Source organism: Lepisosteus platostomus, chromosome 7 (assembly GCF_059453375.1).
Source record: "Lepisosteus platostomus isolate fLepPlt1 chromosome 7, fLepPlt1.hap1, whole genome shotgun sequence".
NCBI classification, from domain to species: domain Eukaryota; kingdom Metazoa; phylum Chordata; class Actinopteri; order Semionotiformes; family Lepisosteidae; genus Lepisosteus; species Lepisosteus platostomus.
The window spans coordinates 1,665,461-1,683,109 of record NC_142617.1 but is presented as its reverse complement, the minus strand read 5'-3'; the positions used below and the strand labels follow the sequence as shown (position 1 = coordinate 1,683,109).

The following is a 17,649-nucleotide window of genomic DNA, read 5'->3' as shown; positions in this document are numbered from 1 at the left end:
TTCGTGTTACAGTAATAATGAATAATAATTGCTTACACTTTTCTGGACACTCCAGCAGCATCCACCTGTTCTCTCCCCTCACCTGTTTACTTAGTAGTTTTAAATATTGTGTCATGCCTGGTAGTCTTAATGTAAATCTATTTAAACACAACCACATAAAGAATTATAAGCATGTGATGAAGAAAACAGATTTATATCTGGACGCTGAATCCATTCGGTACTTCATAATGCTATAAGCTGCTTTTTTTTTTTGCTGTTATTCTCAGTAACGAAACGCAGGCTGGCTAAAATGTATTTATTCATACAAACAGCTGGATCTTTTAACTTGTCAGTCTGAACAGACAGATAACAACGCGAAGCAATACATTAATGTTATGAAAGAATGTCCCAAGTTTGGGATAATAAAGATCTTCTAATGTGCAGCCCACACACGTCAAGACAGTACACGTCAAGTGTCGAGCAGGCAGCGGTAACAGTTTCTGGTCAGAGACATGGGTGTAATGATAAAAAGGACCACTGTGAGGTGCTAAAAACGACAGGTGTTCTCCACGGTACTAGTGGTCTGACAGGAGCACAAATTCTCTCTCTAGAGATAAAAATCACATTTTCCCCTTTGCATTAAAACCCCACTAAAATTCCAAACCAACAATTTTGTCATGTTACATCGATTCGCTTGCTACGTTTGCACACGTAAACTTTCACGCTTTGAAAAATCCAGTAACTTTTTCTTTTTTCTCTGCAGCAGGAATTTTTTTTTTAAAAGTCCATTGGTTTAGGAGAAAAAGTCACCTGTAAAAAGAAATGTGAAAATGTGAAAACAATGTGAAAACTAAACAGTATCAAAAAAGTGTAAACACACACATAATATGTGCAACATAATAATATTTTATTGTAAGAAATCCAAACACACCTCTAGCAAAATGAATAACTGCAATGCTCTTATCTTTATAGGTTGTATTGTTATTGTAAGGAACGTTATTTGATCTTGTCAGAGTGCTCCTATGACCAAAAGTGTACTGTCCCATCAGAACCTCCTGAGAAAAGATATTCCCCTCTGTGGCTGAACACAACACTTTGCACGGCGTCTTCGTGTCCCACTAAACTGGTCACTTGGGAAGAAGCCAGGTCCAGGAGCTTGACCGACCCGTCGTTGCTGGCGACCGCCACCGTGCGGCCCGAGGGGCTGAAGGCCGTCTGATTGCCTGGGTGGGGGCCGGCGTCGATGCTCAGCATCGCCGCCACCTTCCTCACGTCCCACAGCTTCACCACCCCGTAGGAATCGCAGGACACGACCGTGTCCCCCGTCAGATTGAAGGCGGCGTGGTTGCACGAGTGCAGGTGGCCGTAGAACGTCTGGGCGCACAGGCCGGTCCTGGCGTCCCAGAGGGAGAGGGTCTTGTCCGCGGAGCTGGTGAGCAGCGTGTTGGAAAACGGGAGGAAGACGACGCTGTTGACGGAGTCGACGTGGCCGCGCAGGGTGCAGCGGCACCTCTCGCTGCGCAGGTCCCAGACCTTGCTGGTGTTGTCCAGGGAGCAGGACGCGACGAAGTCCCCGCAGGCGTGGAAAGAGCAGCCCCAGGCGGCGCGGGCGTGCCCCTCGAGGGTCAGCACGCACTCGCCCCTGGAGAAGTCCCAGACCTTCACGGCCGTGTCCCCGCTGGTGGTCGCCAGCTGGCCGCCGTCCGGGTGGAAGCAGCAGCCGGACAGCCAGTCGGCGTGCCCTTCGCCGGTCATGATGATCTCCCTGTTGGGGATCCCCCACATCTTCCAGAGCCGGTCGTCGCTGGCCGTCACCAGGATCTGCTTGCGGGGGTGCAGTGCCAGGCAGCTCACGGGCAGCTCATGGGCCTTCAAGGAGCTCGTCAGCCGGAACCCTGACGCTTTAGCGGCCTGAGCTGCTTGCCCTTTGACCTGGGAAAGGTAAGGGTTAACGCGGGAATCCACAGGGAACTCAGAATCCTTGGGGTGTTTGCTGACTTTGGGGTGTTTGGTGGGATCTTTGGCAGAGTCATACGGCGCGACCCCATCCACGGGCTGCCTGGGCTCTCTGTCTGGGCTCCGCTTAGATCGGCCGCGAAGGACACTTGTGTCCTTGCTGGACTTCTGAGTCATCGTCACTCTCCGAGGAAGAACATCCCTTTCTGACTGCACGTTGCGCAGTGTGGCCTCCAGGCCAGAGATCTGGCCGACCACCCTGTCTCTTTCCAAACCGATGAGCATCTTCTGCTTCAGGGCAGCCTGGTACTTGTCCTTCAGCTGCCTCAGTGCCGGCTCATACGAGGCGTAGTGCTTCTTGAGTCTTCTCAAGTCCTCGGTCAGCCGGTTCTTCTCCTGAACCACACGCTTGTGCTGCATGCGGTGAAAATCCCTCTCCTTCTGGAGCTTCACCAGGGCTTCCCCGGCTTTGAAGGCCGCCTGTCTGTAACTCTCCCTCTCCTTCTCCAAGCTCTTGATCCGATTGCCCAGAAGCTGGTTGTGGGTGTACGCGTCAGGCACGAACCCCACCTGCTCCGCGTTCAGCAGGCCTCTCTGCTCCATTTCGTACCACTCCGTCTGGAAGCAGTCTAGGGTTTTCCTCATGCCCATCTTTATCAGGAAATTGCGGAGGAAGTCATCCACCACCTCTGGTTTCCGAGAGAGGGACTGCAGAGCTGAGGGGCTGGTCTTGGGCACGGTCTGCGTGCCTTCTGTCTGTTCACACAGGGCCCTCACTGCGGCTTCCAGGTCCTCCTCCCCCTCCGCGAAGCTCCACTCGTCGTCGGCGGCGACTTCTTCATACTGATAGTCGTCCTCAGAGTCCTCGGGTATCGAAACCTTCTCCAGATAGTACGGTCCGTCCTCCACGTCCAGCGACTGCCCTGCTCCGACGCCAGCCATCCCGATTCTCCCCTTCCGGCTCGGAGGCGCGAGCGGTGCAGTTTGTTTGCCGTTGCTAGGAGACCTCGAGCCCGTTACGAGGGGAGACCTTCACATCCCGCGAGATTATACGAGTTTTGGTCCGGGACGTGCCGTGGGGGGGGGGTGAAACAAAAACATTTAAAATGTAGAAATTGAGAAGAATAAGCACAGAGTATATTTACAAACTTGAGTGAGACGTTATTTACATGTGGCGTATGGATCACACCAACTGTCACCTGAGGTCGACAAGGTTTTCCGTCCGTTTTGGATAAAAAGACAGCGAGGCGAACGCTGCTTCTGTGGGTGCGTGTCAATAAAGTTGCTCTGGTTTGAAAGGGGGTGAATTTGTCAACATGGCGGATCACCAAGAGACATCCTATGTATCGCGTCCGAAAACCTTGGACCCGGTGGAGTATTTCGCCCTGTCTCCGGCCCAGAGGAAGGTCGAGGAGGAGCGGGCCGCGCTGAGGGCCCGGCTGAAGAGGCAGTACCAGCTGCAGCTGAACGACCCCAGCCGGACGCAGCGCATTGTAAGCGGGCTGGGGACGGGTCTGGGAGCTGCAGGCAGTGACAGCGGTCCTGCTCGGGTCGCCGCTGTGCAGCGCATCGCTTTCGTTTTTTAGGAATTCAGACTTGGCTTCGTTCGCCGCAGCCCTTGGGGATTTGACGTGTCTTTCTGCTTGCTTTCTGCCCTGAGGTTTGGCTTCCGTGCCGGGCTGTCGCGATGCCTGGCGCAGCGCAGTGACCTTGAGGCTCCGCTGGTCTGTCGTGCTCGCCGTGTCTGTGCGGGACTGAGCCGGGAGAGGAGTACCCTTCTTTGTCACCATGTTGTTATTTACGCTGATGCTACCAATTTGGTTTAAAGTATTTAAAGCAAACAGCCCGGTGGCATCTCTTGTGTTTAACGGGAGCTTCAGTCGTATAAAAACGCCTGTTGTGCTTCACCGCTGCTGCCGTCGGTGTTTAAAATGTTTCTCGTTACAGGGAAGGTGTTGGCTAGTCTCATTGTATTTTGCGTTGCGATCCTTACAATCCAAAATACAACATGTAAGAGCATACGTGCTAGGCGATGTATTGGCTGTATGGTAATTCCTATTAATTTTGCATGATTCATGTTTAATTGTGACTAAAGCAGTGCAGTGAGTGAGACGTTCAGTGGCGCCGAGTCAGCTCATTGAACTTGGTCAGAATCGATATTCGAAACACGAACCAGTAGGAATGTCAATCAAGGGAGAGTACATTGGAAACTAAAATGGAGGCGTTCTGTGCACAGAGGGTTGTGGGAGTGTGGAACGAGCTCCTCAGCCATGTTGTCAAAGGTGAGCCCCTGGCTTCTGAGACCCTCAGATCCATTAGTATCAGCCACAGAGATAGATACAGATGGCTGGGCTAACTCTCTTCTTGTTAAGAACTGATAGATTCTGTGCCCAGTGCACTGTGATGTGGAGATGTCTGTTAATCTCTGAACAAAAGTTGTGCTGATGTGAGAATGATCTTCTAAAATATTAGTCAGTAGCAGTCCATTCATCATGTAGCAGTCTACACTTTGGCTGCTGTCACATCCAGGTGGGGCTGCACCCTGGGGCTGGTGGAGGGGAGTCCCCATTATCTGTAAAGCACTTTGAGTGGAGTGTCCAGGAAAGCGCTATATAAGCATAAGGGTGAGTTAGAGTGCACACTTTACAGTGCGTTATGAAACTGATCACAAGGCACTAAGCCAGGTGATGTCAGTGCTAACTGATCCCTTACAAAATTGATTGCAGCTTTGAAGGAATTATTGAAAGAGTCTTTGGTTCAACTTTGTCGTGCAGATTTTTCTTCTTTCAAGCTCCGCCCGTGTTGGAAATAGTTCAGACTGAGATTTCAAGCCTTTTTCTTTCTGCCTTGCAGGAGGACCCAGCTCTGACGCGTTGGACGTATGCCCGCACTATCAACGTGCCCGCTAACGTCCGACCCACCCCCAAGACCTCCCTGCTGGGGCTGCTGTTTGGGGCGGGACCCCTTGTGTTCTGGTACTTTGTCCTCAAGAAAAGCAGGGTGAGTTCAAAAAGCCCTCAGTCTCTGCTATGGCTTGAGCCTTAATCTCAAAGATTGGTTCCTTTTTCATCAGATCGATTTAAAGCTTAAAACTGAGGCTGTGAATCCCAAGTTCTGTTTCATTGCCACTAGGTAACACGATCTGTTGTGTAGCTATTGATTGGTAGAGATGTATAGTGTTTAACCTCGTACAGTTGTTGCCTATAACTTCTGAACAGAGTTTTCAAAGCAGGGTGATAATAAAATGCCTTCTGTCCTTTTCTTTAGGACCGTAAAGAGAGGTTGATACAGGAGGGGAAACTGGACCGCCGATATCATCTTTCTTATTGATTTGATGGAGATGCTATTGAACAGCAAGTTGATTTTTAATGCAAATAGTGTAATATAGAGTAATATGAACCTGTACTCAGCGAGCTGTAAAATAAATGATTGTGGAGCCTTTAATACAGTGCTGTCTTTTGAAACGTAGAGGAACAAACGTCCAGTGTTGTGCATTGATGCATAGTGGTAAAACTGTGATCTCAGTGGTGATGGACAATATAAAAGCAAGTTTTGACTTTCTTAACAATTTTCAATGTTACATCTCACTTAAACTCAAGGAGAAGGTATGTTGTGACAAAACCTAAGAAATAATTTAAGAGTCACATGAGAGAGAGGTCAGATTGTAATTAAAAGGAAAGTGAATCAATAAACATGTTTTTCTAAGATGCACCGACTTTATGTATAGCATATCCTTTACAATGATGAAAAGGTATGGAGGCATTTAAATGCAAAGATAATTTATCTGTTACACAGGTATGTTAGTGCCACTTCCCTGTCCAGCTAATGCACTTAATGATGCTTCTCAATACATGTTTTTCCAGTTTTATTGTTTTTTTTTTAAGTAAACTTTGATCTTCCATCGACCTTTTATTTGTGTGGCATTAGGGATTCCTGCAGGGTCTTCAGTCTTCCTCTGAAAAGAGAGGAAAGTCTCCATTGTTTTTTTTTACTGTTAAATCGGTGAGTCACACAAGTCCTTAAGCATCCGAAGCATGAACAAGCATAATACTGTAAAAGAAGCTTTATTTCATATCATTGGATCCAGATTTCAGTTACCTGCCTGATGCTCAATCTAGCTTTCCCTTCACTGGAGATCTGTTTTTCCAAAACAGTGGGAGGCTTCCAGCGAGCATTAGGTTTAGATGGGTTGAGGTTTTCGATCCAAACCTTATCTCTGTCCTGTATTATCTACTATTAAACACTGATCGTATACTGGATAATGTTGTTTTTTTAGTAGGGGACTACAGGCTTGAAAGGTGGAACTGCCATAGGTAAATGAAGAGTTCCCAAATAGAGAAAGGTATTATATAGGTAGTGTTCACATGTATCAGGAATTATTTGCGTTTTTTTTCCCTATCCCGTGTTCAGTAACTGTATCTGTCACTTCTGTCATAAAGGGTGTTGAAGCCCGTGATGACTGACACACAGTGGAAACTGGGGCTTGTGCTAGAGTTTACCTGCTGTCTTTATGTGCTGCTTGGTTTCCAGTTGGGGTTGAAATGGCTCTTTAGCGGCTCCCAGCATTTGTAGTAGTTCTTATCCAGGCGGTTACAGGTGTCCAGGCCCCACTTTGTGACTGCCATGCTGAAGGACGACTCAAACATAAATGCCTGAGAACACAGGAGTGACAAGATCGATCTTAACACTGTGACCCGAGGAGCTCAGGTGAGGGGGAACAGGGGGAGCTAACTCTGCACTCTGCGTTTGATCAGAATTCAAAAGCACTCTTGCACCAAACTGACAGTACGGAAGACAGACTGTTTGCACTATCATGCAAAGATCATTTCAAAAGAAATGCAAAGCAAACATTGTTGATCTTCTAGTCCTTATCGTGCTCCAAGGCCCGCTGAACAGAACCGCTTTTACCATAGTGCCTTCAGCAACTCGCTCAGGCTTCAAGTCAGCTGTGCTTGCTTTCTCAAAGCACTCGTAATCCGGGCCGTGTGGGGTCATCATGCTGTGAAGACTGCCCCCTCCTGGCTGGAAGCCTTCCTCCTTGGCCTCGTAGTGGCCTTTGATCAAGCCCATGAACTCACTCATGCAGTTCCCTAAGACAAAGTGCAAGTAGTTCATTTGATGGTAAGTGAATATTCCAAGTCAATTCATTACCAGCCTCTTAAGAAAGAAGAATAGAGCTGAACGTCAAAAAGCTAAATCTTTTGCACTATTATGAAAACTAACTCAAGACTTAAATTAAGTGCTCAATCATTTAAAAGCCTTTCAAGAACTGCCTGAAAACTATTACACATGAAAACTACGAGACAGATGTGAGGCTTCTTGGCCAGGTGTGGTGACTTGACCACCTGGCTGGTGACCTTAAAGACTGTCTCCAAGAACAGCTTCCCTCTTTTATCGGACCGTTCCACTGACTGTTGAAGCAGAGCATGTCATTCGCTGGGCTACTCTGTGATCTGCTCTCAGGCGGGCCATCTTCAGTCATGCTGATACCAGCCTGTCCGGCTCCAGTTCTCGAGTGAAGCATGGCTGTATCTTTCACCATTCTTGCATTAGTTAGAATCATTGCATGTAAAGTACCTGGTTAATAATATTCTCATTCGGCTCCGTTCAGCAAATATCAGACACTTTGCACCTGATGGGCTTGTAAAATCACGTAGCGTAAGCCGAGTAGTTTGCTATCCCAAGTAAGCAACACTCAACAATAGTTATTAAATCTGTCTAAAAGTGTAAAATGTTTGTGCCGGTAGAGTTGTTGCTGTCGGCGAGTCACAGGCCCACTGCTGGGCAGGTGGCGGCAGTAGGAATACAGGACCTTTGCCGATTGAGAGGTTGTAAACGTGCGACTGGTAACCCAGAACACTGATCTGCTCCTGGCCAGACCTGCACTCTCCCCCCCCAGCCCGGATCTTACTGTGATAATAGGGGGGCCTGAAAGTGTGGTCCGCCACGCCCCAGCGGGGGGGGAAGATGACGAAGTCGGCGACAGCCACGCCCGGGCGGGTCGACTTCGCCGTCAGCACGGTGAAGATGGAGGGGTCCTGCGAGACAGTGGAGAGGACAGTCGGATCGACTCCCGCGTCACGTACCGGTACGTCGGAGCAGCTGGGCCTGCAGCACCCCACTGCTCGAGCAGCGCTCCTGCGGCCCAGCCCGGAGCCATCGGACTGTCCCCACTGACACCTGTGTGTTCGTGCTCGGCTGGCAGGGTGCAGGGCAAGCTGACACAACCTGTCTGAATCCAGGCCACCAGGATTCAGTTCCAGTCCATCTCATTTCAAAATGCCATTCAGTTCTTCAGGTATTCCTGGCATTCCATTCAGTTTAATACTCCCTTTATATTGTACACATCTGGAGGAGCACAGCACGACACAGTATCTTCTGCATTCGTTTGGTCAAGTTGGTTTTGTGTTCTTGCTGCTTACCGCATGGTCGAAAGCGACGCAGTTGATCACCATGAAGTTCTCGAGGTTGTATTTGTACGGGGTGTAGTTTCCATGCCACGCCACAACATTGAATGGGGAAAAATCCTGCAGTAGGAAACAAGCACACACATTCTATGAAATACAAACTAGTTACTAAAGGGAAAACAATGGGCACAATTAAGCATTCATTTCTGACTATGCCCATAACTATCTGCCCCAAAATCAAGCTACTCCTCCCACAAAGAAAACCAGACTACGACAGAGCTAGAATGACTAATGTTTCTCTCTAACCTGATCGTTACAACTGCAGCAATTTTATGTCACCACAAAGCACTGTTCAATAAAAGCTGTAAAATCAATTTTATTCATTACTTGCCAAAGACTGAAGCCCCACACTCCTGCACACGCGAAGCACACAGGGCTACACCCTACAGTGGTGCCCAGCTGACTCCCGAGCCGGGATTCCCACAGCTTTAAACCGCCAGCCCGATGAGCCCAATACATCAGCCCAGCGAAGCAAAATAACAGGTTAATTTCAGCAATTCGGGGCTCAGCTGGAGAAAGAAACAGAAGACTCTTCCAGCCCCAAGCTCTGAGCTTGGGCAGCCTGTCCTTATCCCAGGAAAGCTGTGGAGCAGGAAGCAGGGCGAGAGACCTGCCCGGATTCTGCCCCAAGCAGTGCTTCCCGAAACTGGTTCACCGGGATCTTCCAATCACAGACAGGATGAGATCCTCGGGTCGCTAAACCACCCAGCCAGCCCACTGGAGCCAGCAGCCTACTCCACTGGTGGTCCCAGGTTTGGCTCTTTCTGTCTGAGGTGCACGTACTGGGCGGGAATAAGGCCTCCCGCTCTTGACCGCTGCCGATTCTCAGGGGGTCCAGCAGGTATGCTTACCTGCTGGGCTGCGAACAGTTTTCCCTGGTACTTATTAATGACCGTATACCCGCCGGGCACCCTCCGGTCTTCATAGCAGGCGACGGGCGCCAGGAAGTCCCGAGGGTTGGCCAAGCCATTGGCACCTGCAGAACACATGGTGTGACAGTCTGGCACCCTTCACAACCTGCTCCGTAAGAGGAAATGTGCCGTTTAAAAACATCTGGCTTTTCATTTCTAGTGGGATTCCTGCAAAGTGCGTGATTTCAACCAGTTTGATGTCAGAGCTGCTGACTGTCTGTCACCAGGATGACATGAGGACGGGCCTCGCACCCAGAGCACAGCCAGGAGACAAGAATCGCACCCCCAGAAGCTTCCAGGTCCGAAGGTTTTAAATACCAAAGCCTTTTTACTTACCAATAGGTCCGAGATCTGGCAGTTCAAAGTGGGCACCGAACACCTCCAGGACGTAGCCCCTTGTCGCCCCAAACACCTCCACACTGAAACGCATCCCTTGCTAGAAAAGCCATGAGAAACAGCACAGCGTCTGCAAACCTCAGGTCTCATGTCCTGTAATTTCCTGTCATGTGTTTCACTGGCCAGCTAGCAGGGCCAAAATCATCTCCAGCAAAACAAATGAAGGATCACAATTAAATCTACTGCCTGGGAAACACTTGAAGGAAGTGGATGTTTTTGTGGATGTACTCTTTACCACAATTTGCTGATGTTTTTTATGGACCGTGTGTTTTGTAAGTGTTAATCTTATACTTTATCTGGGTAAAAGGTGTGGTGACTGATGTATTAGATGTGATTCCACAGGGAGATGTTTTTTTTTTCATTTTTTGTGTAGCTGTTTGAAAACACTCTCCACTTCAAGCCAGTTAGTGATTTACCACATATTTCATACAACAGTGCCAATTTCAGAAAGGTGATAGAAAAAAGGCCAACATTGGTCATCCAATTCTAAATCTCAGTGGGTGTGTAGAGGAACAGAAACAACGTGAACAGGAATATGCTCCCCGTGCACAGCGGCCAACGCTGTTCCCGAAAAATAACATCTGGAAAATATTCCCGGTTCCTCTGGACTTTGACTCTTGGAACGTGTACAGCAGGAGAAGACTTGTGTTTCCACTTACCTGGATAACACAGATCTCATTTGGCTCCACCATCATCTTTCCAAATTCCGTTGTGATCAATATTTTACCTTGCTGAGGAACTGGACAAAAAATACATTTTTTTGGCACAGTGGATTCATTGTTCAGAGCACAACTGATGATCGTGAAGCAGTGGTTAGATAAACCCATCTCCAGTGCACCCAGAGTTTTTTTTTTACCAACACCCTGTATTTAACGTAGGGAGGGAGTGTGTCCAAAAACTTATAGTGCAAGTTACTGTATAAAACACATTTCTATAACATAGTAGAAACAAAATACTACTTACCGATTAGAAAATCCCCATCAGAATTATTGAAACACCTGAAAAGAAGTTACAGTTAATATTTGTGTACGCGAGAGGCAGGTGCTGTGGGAAGTACAGGACTTGTGCATACAGACAAGAAACATTGGGAAGCTGTGCAGCTCAAGAGAACAGCAATACATTAACAGTTTTATACATCCATCTATTTTTAATAACTGTGCTGATCCGGAGCCTGGTCCAGCTTACACTGGGCATACTACAGCGTACACCCTGGAAGGGACACCAGTTCAGACACACAGGGGATAATTTAGGGACACCAGTTAACCTAGACAGAATGACCTTGGCCAGTGGGAGGAAGCTGGAACACCTGGAGAAAATCTACAAGGCCATGAGGAGCACATGCAAACTCCACACAGAAAGTACTGCAGACCCGAATCAGCCCGAGAACCCACGTCTTGCTGGAGGAGAAGCTTAAACTGCTACGCCAATGTGCCACCCCAGTTTTGAACATGGGAGCACGGAACACTGATCGCTGTCAAGATCAGTGAACCTTTCACCAGCCTTGGCCCCATTACATTGCAGGTACAGAGCAGTGGAGCACATGGCACACCGACACTCACCTGTCGGTCATAGAGCTGTTGCAGGCGTAGACGTGAACTGCGATCCCGTTCCGGGTCCTGGTGTCCCCTGCTCCACACAGGGTGTGCAAGCCCTGAAAGGGGAAGGGGTGCAGCGATTGCACACTAGGTCGAAAACTGGATGAAATGCAGACTTGCAGGAAACTAAAAAAGCACGAGGTTCACATCCGCTTGTAAACAGTGAATCGCGCTTAAGCCGATAGCACTCTGTCCACCTGTTTAACCTGCTCACCACAGGGCAGCGTGGGCACCGTATTCATGTCAACTGCTTCTCTCTGTGAATAAGCTAACAGTTTCCCCCTGTGTCCATTATGATGCGGGTAGTTTGTATTGGTATTTGTGTCAGATGGGTACAAACACTCTGCCCTGTGTTGATAACATGAAAACAAACTGGGAGCTTCCAGACCCACCATCACAAAGTCCACCTTCTTCTCAGACACTTTGGGGATAGTGAATGGCTGCCAACGAAGCTGTGAAAAGATAAAAGGTTCGTTTTGAGACGTCGGGTATTCCTTCACGTCTCAGAAAAGCTGTAAACGAGGAGGCTGCTCGACCCACAGAGTCTGTTGCTGGCAGCTAATCGATCCAAGAATCTCATCCAGATGTTCCTTGAAAAACTCCAGGATATCAGCTCCTCAACAGCATGGCTGGGTAGCTTGTTCCAGTCTCCACAACCCTGTCTGTGTAAGAATATGCCTCCTGGTCTGAGGTCTGAAGCAGCTTGAAGACTACTGTTCTGAGGTAATGTATTTGAGTTTTGACTAGCTGTGCATTCAGATCAAATGTTTGCAAAGCAGCATCGTTACTGCCGTTTCAGAACAAGGAGTATTTTTCTACACTATATACAGTATATTGGTATATATATATATCGGTATTGGTACTACTGAATAAAAGCCAACTAATCAATGGCATTGTGGGATTAAAGTCTTGCAAAGGAACGTATAGAAAGACTGATCAATGTACTCTTGCCTGTGGTGTCCGGAGTGCATTCTGAGCTACAACCTGCACTGCTGCCACTATTGTCTTTCCTGGTCGAGGCCAGCATGACTGCAGATCAGGTGTGGCCTTACCTGGTTGGGATCGGGCTCTACTTCGTCCCAGCTGTGGGTCAGGTGTCCCTGCTGCACGGACGCGAAGGGCTTGTGGCACACCGAAGGCAGGATCCGATACAGCCAGCTGCAACGACACAGACCTCAGCACACATACAGCTGGTGCTGCTGCTGTAACACTGCGTGTGGCTCTAGTGCTGGCGTGGCCTTCACTGGACACTTGGCATGAGACACAGCCCAGAGGCATCTCCGAGCTGTCCAGTAATACCCTGCTGCCATTAGGCAAGACATGTCTTCTGCAGAGTCTCCAGCTCATCAGGAGAAATACTATACTGCACATTTCAATAACTGGATGAAACACCCACAAGGAACAAGGAAGGCAATACTGTAGATTGAAGAGACTTTTTCACACTGTTACACACAGTGTCCTACAAATCAGCCTGATTTCATTCGCTTGTGAAATAACAAAAAAAGTAAACTGGGTTATAAAGTATGGAAGATTAAAGGTGAAAGAAATGAGTTAACAGTGCACAGCAAAGTTATCTTTTTTGAGAAACGGACAATGTGACGTCCGCATAATCATCTTGAAAGCCAGTAAATAAGCCCAGACACAATTCAGTGGCGTACTGCATTTACCCCACTGCTGCTTGCCCCATAGGGGGTTCATTAAACAAAACGATTTGTCGCGCAGCAGGTACTCGGGTGGATCAGATCATGGATATTGACTGAGTTTCTGAAAAAAGACCTCTTTGTGTGGAAAGAGGAAGGTAATCAGGGCGATGCTCTTCCGCGAGACACACGTTTGCGAGCCAGCCTCAGACGGCTCTCTCTGAGCGTTACCTCCTCCTGTTGGCCGGCCTCGGGCAGGTGAAGGCAGACCCGGAGAGCTGCTCCGCGTACAGACCGTAGGGACAGGCCTGCGGGTTGTTCTGGGAAACAACAAGCCGAGAAAGAGTTTCCGACAGTGATGCTCTGCGCCAGGCTGCAAGGTCACACTCACAGAAACCGTAGAGCTCTGGCGGTCTGACTCGGAGCACTGAAAAGACTGTCATGTCTCACTACGACAAACCGTTTAGCTCAGGCGGGGGGGGCTGAGGCTGGGGGGCATGATAAAGCAGAAGGTCGGTGCCGTGGGCTCAGGCCTTCAGTCGTGTGTTCAGTTCTGGGACAGAGAGCTTTCTGTGTGGAGTTTGCATGCTGTCCCTGTGTTCACACAGGTATCCCTAGAGCTGCACTGGTTTCCTCCCAGCTTTAAAGTCATGCTGGTTGGGGTCCGCGCTGTCCCTGCGTCTCTGTGTCTGTCTGTCTGTCTGTCTGCGCAGGGTGTGACCAAGCCCTGCCCTCTGTGCTCTGGGCTGCTGTGACCTTCGGCAGGAATAAGCAGACAGACTGATAGGAGAATAAGAGACCAGGCAGAAGAAAAGGCTCGTTTTTACAAATACACATACAGATGATCCAGAAGCTATTTTGAAAAGCCATTTACACAAACATTTTGCGCCCTCTGAATAAAACGTTTATGAACAACAGCTCTGGTGCATTAGAAAATCATATTTTATTCGCTGTAGAAGTTATTTTTTCCACTACACCCCATAATTTATGGATGCAGCATAATCCTCAGATTTCAGCAGATCAAAAGCTCTGCATGTGTTTGACTCTGCATTTTGAACAGCAGTGCACAGGATACGAAGTCTGGGGTACCTGTCCTTCTGGCAAAGCACCGGGACAGCGGGGATCTTCTGAGGCAAACTCATTCCCAAACCCAGTCAGATACTGAAGGAAAAAGAGTGAAAGCCATTCAGTGTTGTTCCATTACACCATACATGAGAAAAACAAGGAATTTAGGGACATAAAAGTGCAAATCAGGATTCACATTAAACTGAATGATCTGTAGTTTGAAACAGTGCTTTAGCTGTACTCGGCACAGGTATTAATATTAATTAATATGGTATTAATATTGGCTACATTATGTTTCCTGTGTACTTGTGTACTTCAGTTAATCCATTTTCTTCCGGTCTTTAATACGTCTGTTAACTGGCTGTCAGATAATATGAGATAAATGAAACCTGGTGAGTTTATGTTACTATTTCCTAACGTGTAAGTCTGTGAAAAAAGGCAGATTTTTTTTAAACGACGCCTGCAGAAAGAGCTTCATGATGAAGTCCTGTGTTCTAGATTTTCCATTAGCGTTATTACATGTTTCATACGTTAAGGTCTGCACGATTTCCTTCTTTTTTGGGGGGTGTTTGTGAAAAGCTCGCAGCAGAAGTTGTTTGACAGGCAGCCACGTCCCTCGTACCAGAGTGCTGTGAATCTGTGGTTGTTGAGTAAACCAGGCGATAGTGCTGAGTCACTGTTTGCCTGCAAAAGTCCATCTGGATGTAGTTCAGAGGAGGAATGTTTCAGTTTAAAGTTCCATCTGGAGTCGAGTGAACATACCGAGCTCTCTGCTGTATAGTGTGGTTCATATCCTGCCGTGCGCCGAAAATATTTGCCTCTCATTAATATGCATCCAGATTCTTAATTGGCATCTGCTTTTTAAAAATATCTAATCTTTTTTTTTAGTGGGGCATACAATCTGTTCACTCGTTTCACTGACGAACCGACTGGACTGGATACAGCAATGAAGTTTACTCTGCAACCAACAGGCGGCAGTATACCCGGATCGATGCATCCAGAGGCCACACCGAAGAAAATACACAATAAAGCTGATGAGAATTAATTAGTAGCACTTATAATGCAATAGTCGGTTAAAGGTCTGTAGTGCACTCCCCCCTGGTGCTCAACGTATTAAAAATGAGAAATTTAACAATCCTTGGATGAAGTTATTTATGTAAAAAAATAAGAACAAATAATTTAAAATTATTTTTAAAAAATGCATGAAAGACCGTATACCGTTTAAATTATGAAAAATGTTCAAACGGCTTTGTAGGGTTACATAATTGGCGCAATTGGTTCAGTCGGTGTGCATTCCCGCAGTTAGTTGCACTTACTAAAGCGGGTTTTGTATCGCAGCGAGTTTTCAGCAGAATTACAAGCTTTTTAATAAATAATACATTTCTGATTTGTTATCCTACTCCTCAGGTGTTGAACATTGTTTCTCCTTGTTTCGATTCGGAAATGTTATGTCTATTTTGCGGTTCTTAACACAAAGAAATCTGTTTAAAATGAAGTATTTCTAAGCCAGCACAGTGATGCGAAGACATCATAATAAAATAGTCTGTTCCCTGTGGCGGTCGCCAGCAGAAACAGGGAGAAGCACCTCACCTGGATGTTTGGTAAGGAATGGCTTTCAACGGGGCAGATGTCGTTTCAGGCGATCTCATTGGTGCCTGCAGAACGCCCTCGACACTGAGCAAAACTGCACCCAACCCCCCTTCGCACATTTACAGTCTTCAAGGCAAAAAATCGATATTTTTTTTTTATTTTCGGTGCGTGCACGTTTTTCCCTTCCTCGCAAGAGCCGCAGAGATTGTGTGGTACTGTATAATACTATTTATGCATAACGTTTGATCTATACGAAAAGTGTCCACCGATGTTGACATCAGAATAATCAAACCTACTTATTTTCTATGCAGAAAACATTTGGTGTTACTTGTTAACGATTAGTAAAAAGCCCTAGAATTGCTTCGAAAACCGTACCTTTAAGTCGGCCATTCTCTTCTCTTCGACTCTGCAGTTAAAGTATTTATTTTTGCAGACTAGCTCTGTTAACTTGGAAGTATTGAAGTACTGAAGAAGCCTGTCGGACCGCTCACAGCTGCGAGCACGGAGCGCTCTGTAACTCAGTGAAAGGGTTTCCGAAAGGTTCCTGCAGTTTAAACTCTTGCTCAATGTGGTTTGAATTAAACCTAGAACCCGGCTCTGACGCACCAAGTCTCTCACTGGAGGGAGAGTAATGGGGGGTGTCTGGGTTTCGGCTACAAAGTTGCCTACCCAAAAGAAAACTGCAAGGGTCTGACACCCCTAAACTGTAAAAAAAAGAACCTAACGTTGTTTTAAATGGATTTGTACAATAAATACATGCAAAGACATGCATTTAAATGACTCACTGTCTCCGTAGCAGAAATCAAAGTACCAAGGCTGTTGAACTCCAAGAATATTCGTTGTGTTACAGGTGCTGATTATTCATTTGTGTAAATCTGTGCTCTGCACTTTTTTCCTGTTTTCTATTCTGTTTTGGTGTATAATCATATGGAATATTATCTGGAAACCTTTCCAATTTGTTCACAGAATCAAGTTTTGGTTTTGAATAGTTGCCTACAGCATAAATCACAGCTCTATAGCCCAGAGCAAGCACAATAACCATACCTATCAACAGCATGTAGCAAAGTAGCTACAGCAAATAATAAAGTCTGTATGAGTGGCTCCAGGAATCTGATACAGGTCACATTAGGGTACAGGAGTCTTTATTTAGGGGTTTTCCTAAGTCATGCACTTCAAAGATTCTCAGAAAACTCCTCTCTCACACTTCTCTATTAACAACTTGCACACAGACTCCCCTGGCTGTTTCCTAACCCACCTTCCCTGTGAAGGCCCTTTACATCGCGAGTCCTCATTAACTGCACCCCTGTGAGGATAAGAATTGTAACCCTTCGCTAGTAATATAAATCACTGATGTATTGACACCCAGTGAACCTATTTACAAGTGATAAAGGCCTTTTGATGTCCTCTAGTGGCAGGGCTATTGTTACTGCAGGTTCCAAAAGACTGGCCTGGCACAGTTACTACAGTGCAGTGAACTGACTGACTGACTGATTGACTGACCACGCTGCTCGGTCCATATAACGCTTTAGAAAGCGTTAATTCAGCGGCAGTGCAGTTAGATTGCATTTTATTAATATTGATATTGAGAACAAATTCCTCTTTTACATTGGCAGCCTATGTCTAAAATGCTCATGTTATTGCTCAGAGGACTAAGCAATGAAAGAAAGAAAAGAGTAATGAATTGAGAACAGCAAAGCAGAGCACGCAAATATTATCCAGTGCACGTAGAGGGAAGACATTATTCAGCCACACACTGAACGCGCTCTCGGAGATAAAGGTTTAACTGTTATCTTTCGCGAGAGAGTTCGAGGGTCAGCTTGCGTTTGGCGTGAGAGGCCAGTAACAGGTCCAGTCCCTGCACGGCCTGCTCCGTCCGGGACTGGGCTTCTCCTGAATGCAGACCAAAGCAGGCTGAGCTCCAGAGAGGCCACGAATTCAACAAGGACTTCTGGGAAAAGGTGAACAAACCTAGCTTGTACACCGGGAGACCTGGGGCATGGCACTCAGAAAGACCAGGCAAGAGCACCTGACAGGAGCGTTTTCTCCTGCA

General features: G+C 47.1%; 3 protein-coding genes across 3 annotated transcripts; 1 reads left to right on the top strand and 2 right to left on the bottom strand.

Annotated features, from left to right (window-relative positions):
* Positions 1 to 281: 281 nt before the first annotated feature.
* spag16 (sperm associated antigen 16) lies at positions 282 to 2,996 on the bottom strand. Its single transcript, XM_088638437.1, has 2 exons — positions 911 to 2,996; positions 282 to 789 (listed from the first exon to the last, which is right to left on the bottom strand). The coding sequence occupies exon 1, from the start codon at positions 2,875 to 2,877 to the stop codon at positions 1,000 to 1,002; it is 1,878 nt and encodes a 625-aa protein (XP_088494563.1). The 5' UTR covers positions 2,878 to 2,996; the 3' UTR covers positions 282 to 789; positions 911 to 999.
* Positions 2,997 to 3,063: 67 nt separating this feature from the next.
* ndufb4 (NADH:ubiquinone oxidoreductase subunit B4) lies at positions 3,064 to 5,379 on the top strand. Its single transcript, XM_088638442.1, has 3 exons — positions 3,064 to 3,428; positions 4,789 to 4,935; positions 5,203 to 5,379. The coding sequence occupies exons 1-3, from the start codon at positions 3,252 to 3,254 to the stop codon at positions 5,263 to 5,265; spliced, it is 387 nt and encodes a 128-aa protein (XP_088494568.1). The 5' UTR covers positions 3,064 to 3,251; the 3' UTR covers positions 5,266 to 5,379.
* A 406-nt stretch (positions 5,380 to 5,785) lies between these two features.
* On the bottom strand, positions 5,786 to 16,156 carry hgd (homogentisate 1,2-dioxygenase). Its single transcript, XM_088638440.1, has 15 exons — positions 15,975 to 16,156; positions 14,034 to 14,105; positions 13,176 to 13,264; positions 12,357 to 12,462; positions 11,697 to 11,756; positions 11,269 to 11,360; positions 10,673 to 10,707; positions 10,369 to 10,448; positions 9,650 to 9,749; positions 9,254 to 9,378; positions 8,358 to 8,462; positions 7,847 to 7,973; positions 6,844 to 7,025; positions 6,435 to 6,587; positions 5,786 to 5,890 (listed from the first exon to the last, which is right to left on the bottom strand). Exons 1-14 carry the CDS (start codon positions 15,987 to 15,989, stop codon positions 6,444 to 6,446), a joined length of 1,332 nt encoding a protein of 443 aa, XP_088494566.1. The 5' UTR covers positions 15,990 to 16,156; the 3' UTR covers positions 5,786 to 5,890; positions 6,435 to 6,443.
* Between the last annotated feature and the right edge of the window lie 1,493 nt (positions 16,157 to 17,649).

Excerpts from the sequence above, each read along its gene's own strand:
- hgd (XM_088638440.1), bottom strand. Across the intron at positions 9,750-10,368 it reads ATGAGATCTGTGTTATCCAG|CAAGGGATGCGTTTCAGTGT; the intron begins GTAAGTGGAAAC and ends TGGCTTTTCTAG. Across the intron at positions 6,588-6,843 it reads GAGTTGCTGAAGGCACTATG|GCATTTATGTTTGAGTCGTC; the intron begins GTAAAAGCGGTT and ends CTGTGTTCTCAG.
- ndufb4 (XM_088638442.1), top strand. The coding sequence starts at position 3,252 with ATGGCGGATCACCAAGAGACATCCTATGTATCGCGTCCGAAAACCTTG. Across the intron at positions 3,429-4,788 it reads CCAGCCGGACGCAGCGCATT|GAGGACCCAGCTCTGACGCG; the intron begins GTAAGCGGGCTG and ends TCTGCCTTGCAG. Across the intron at positions 4,936-5,202 it reads TTGTCCTCAAGAAAAGCAGG|GACCGTAAAGAGAGGTTGAT; the intron begins GTGAGTTCAAAA and ends CCTTTTCTTTAG.
- spag16 (XM_088638437.1), bottom strand. The coding sequence starts at position 2,877 with ATGGCTGGCGTCGGAGCAGGGCAGTCGCTGGACGTGGAGGACGGACCG.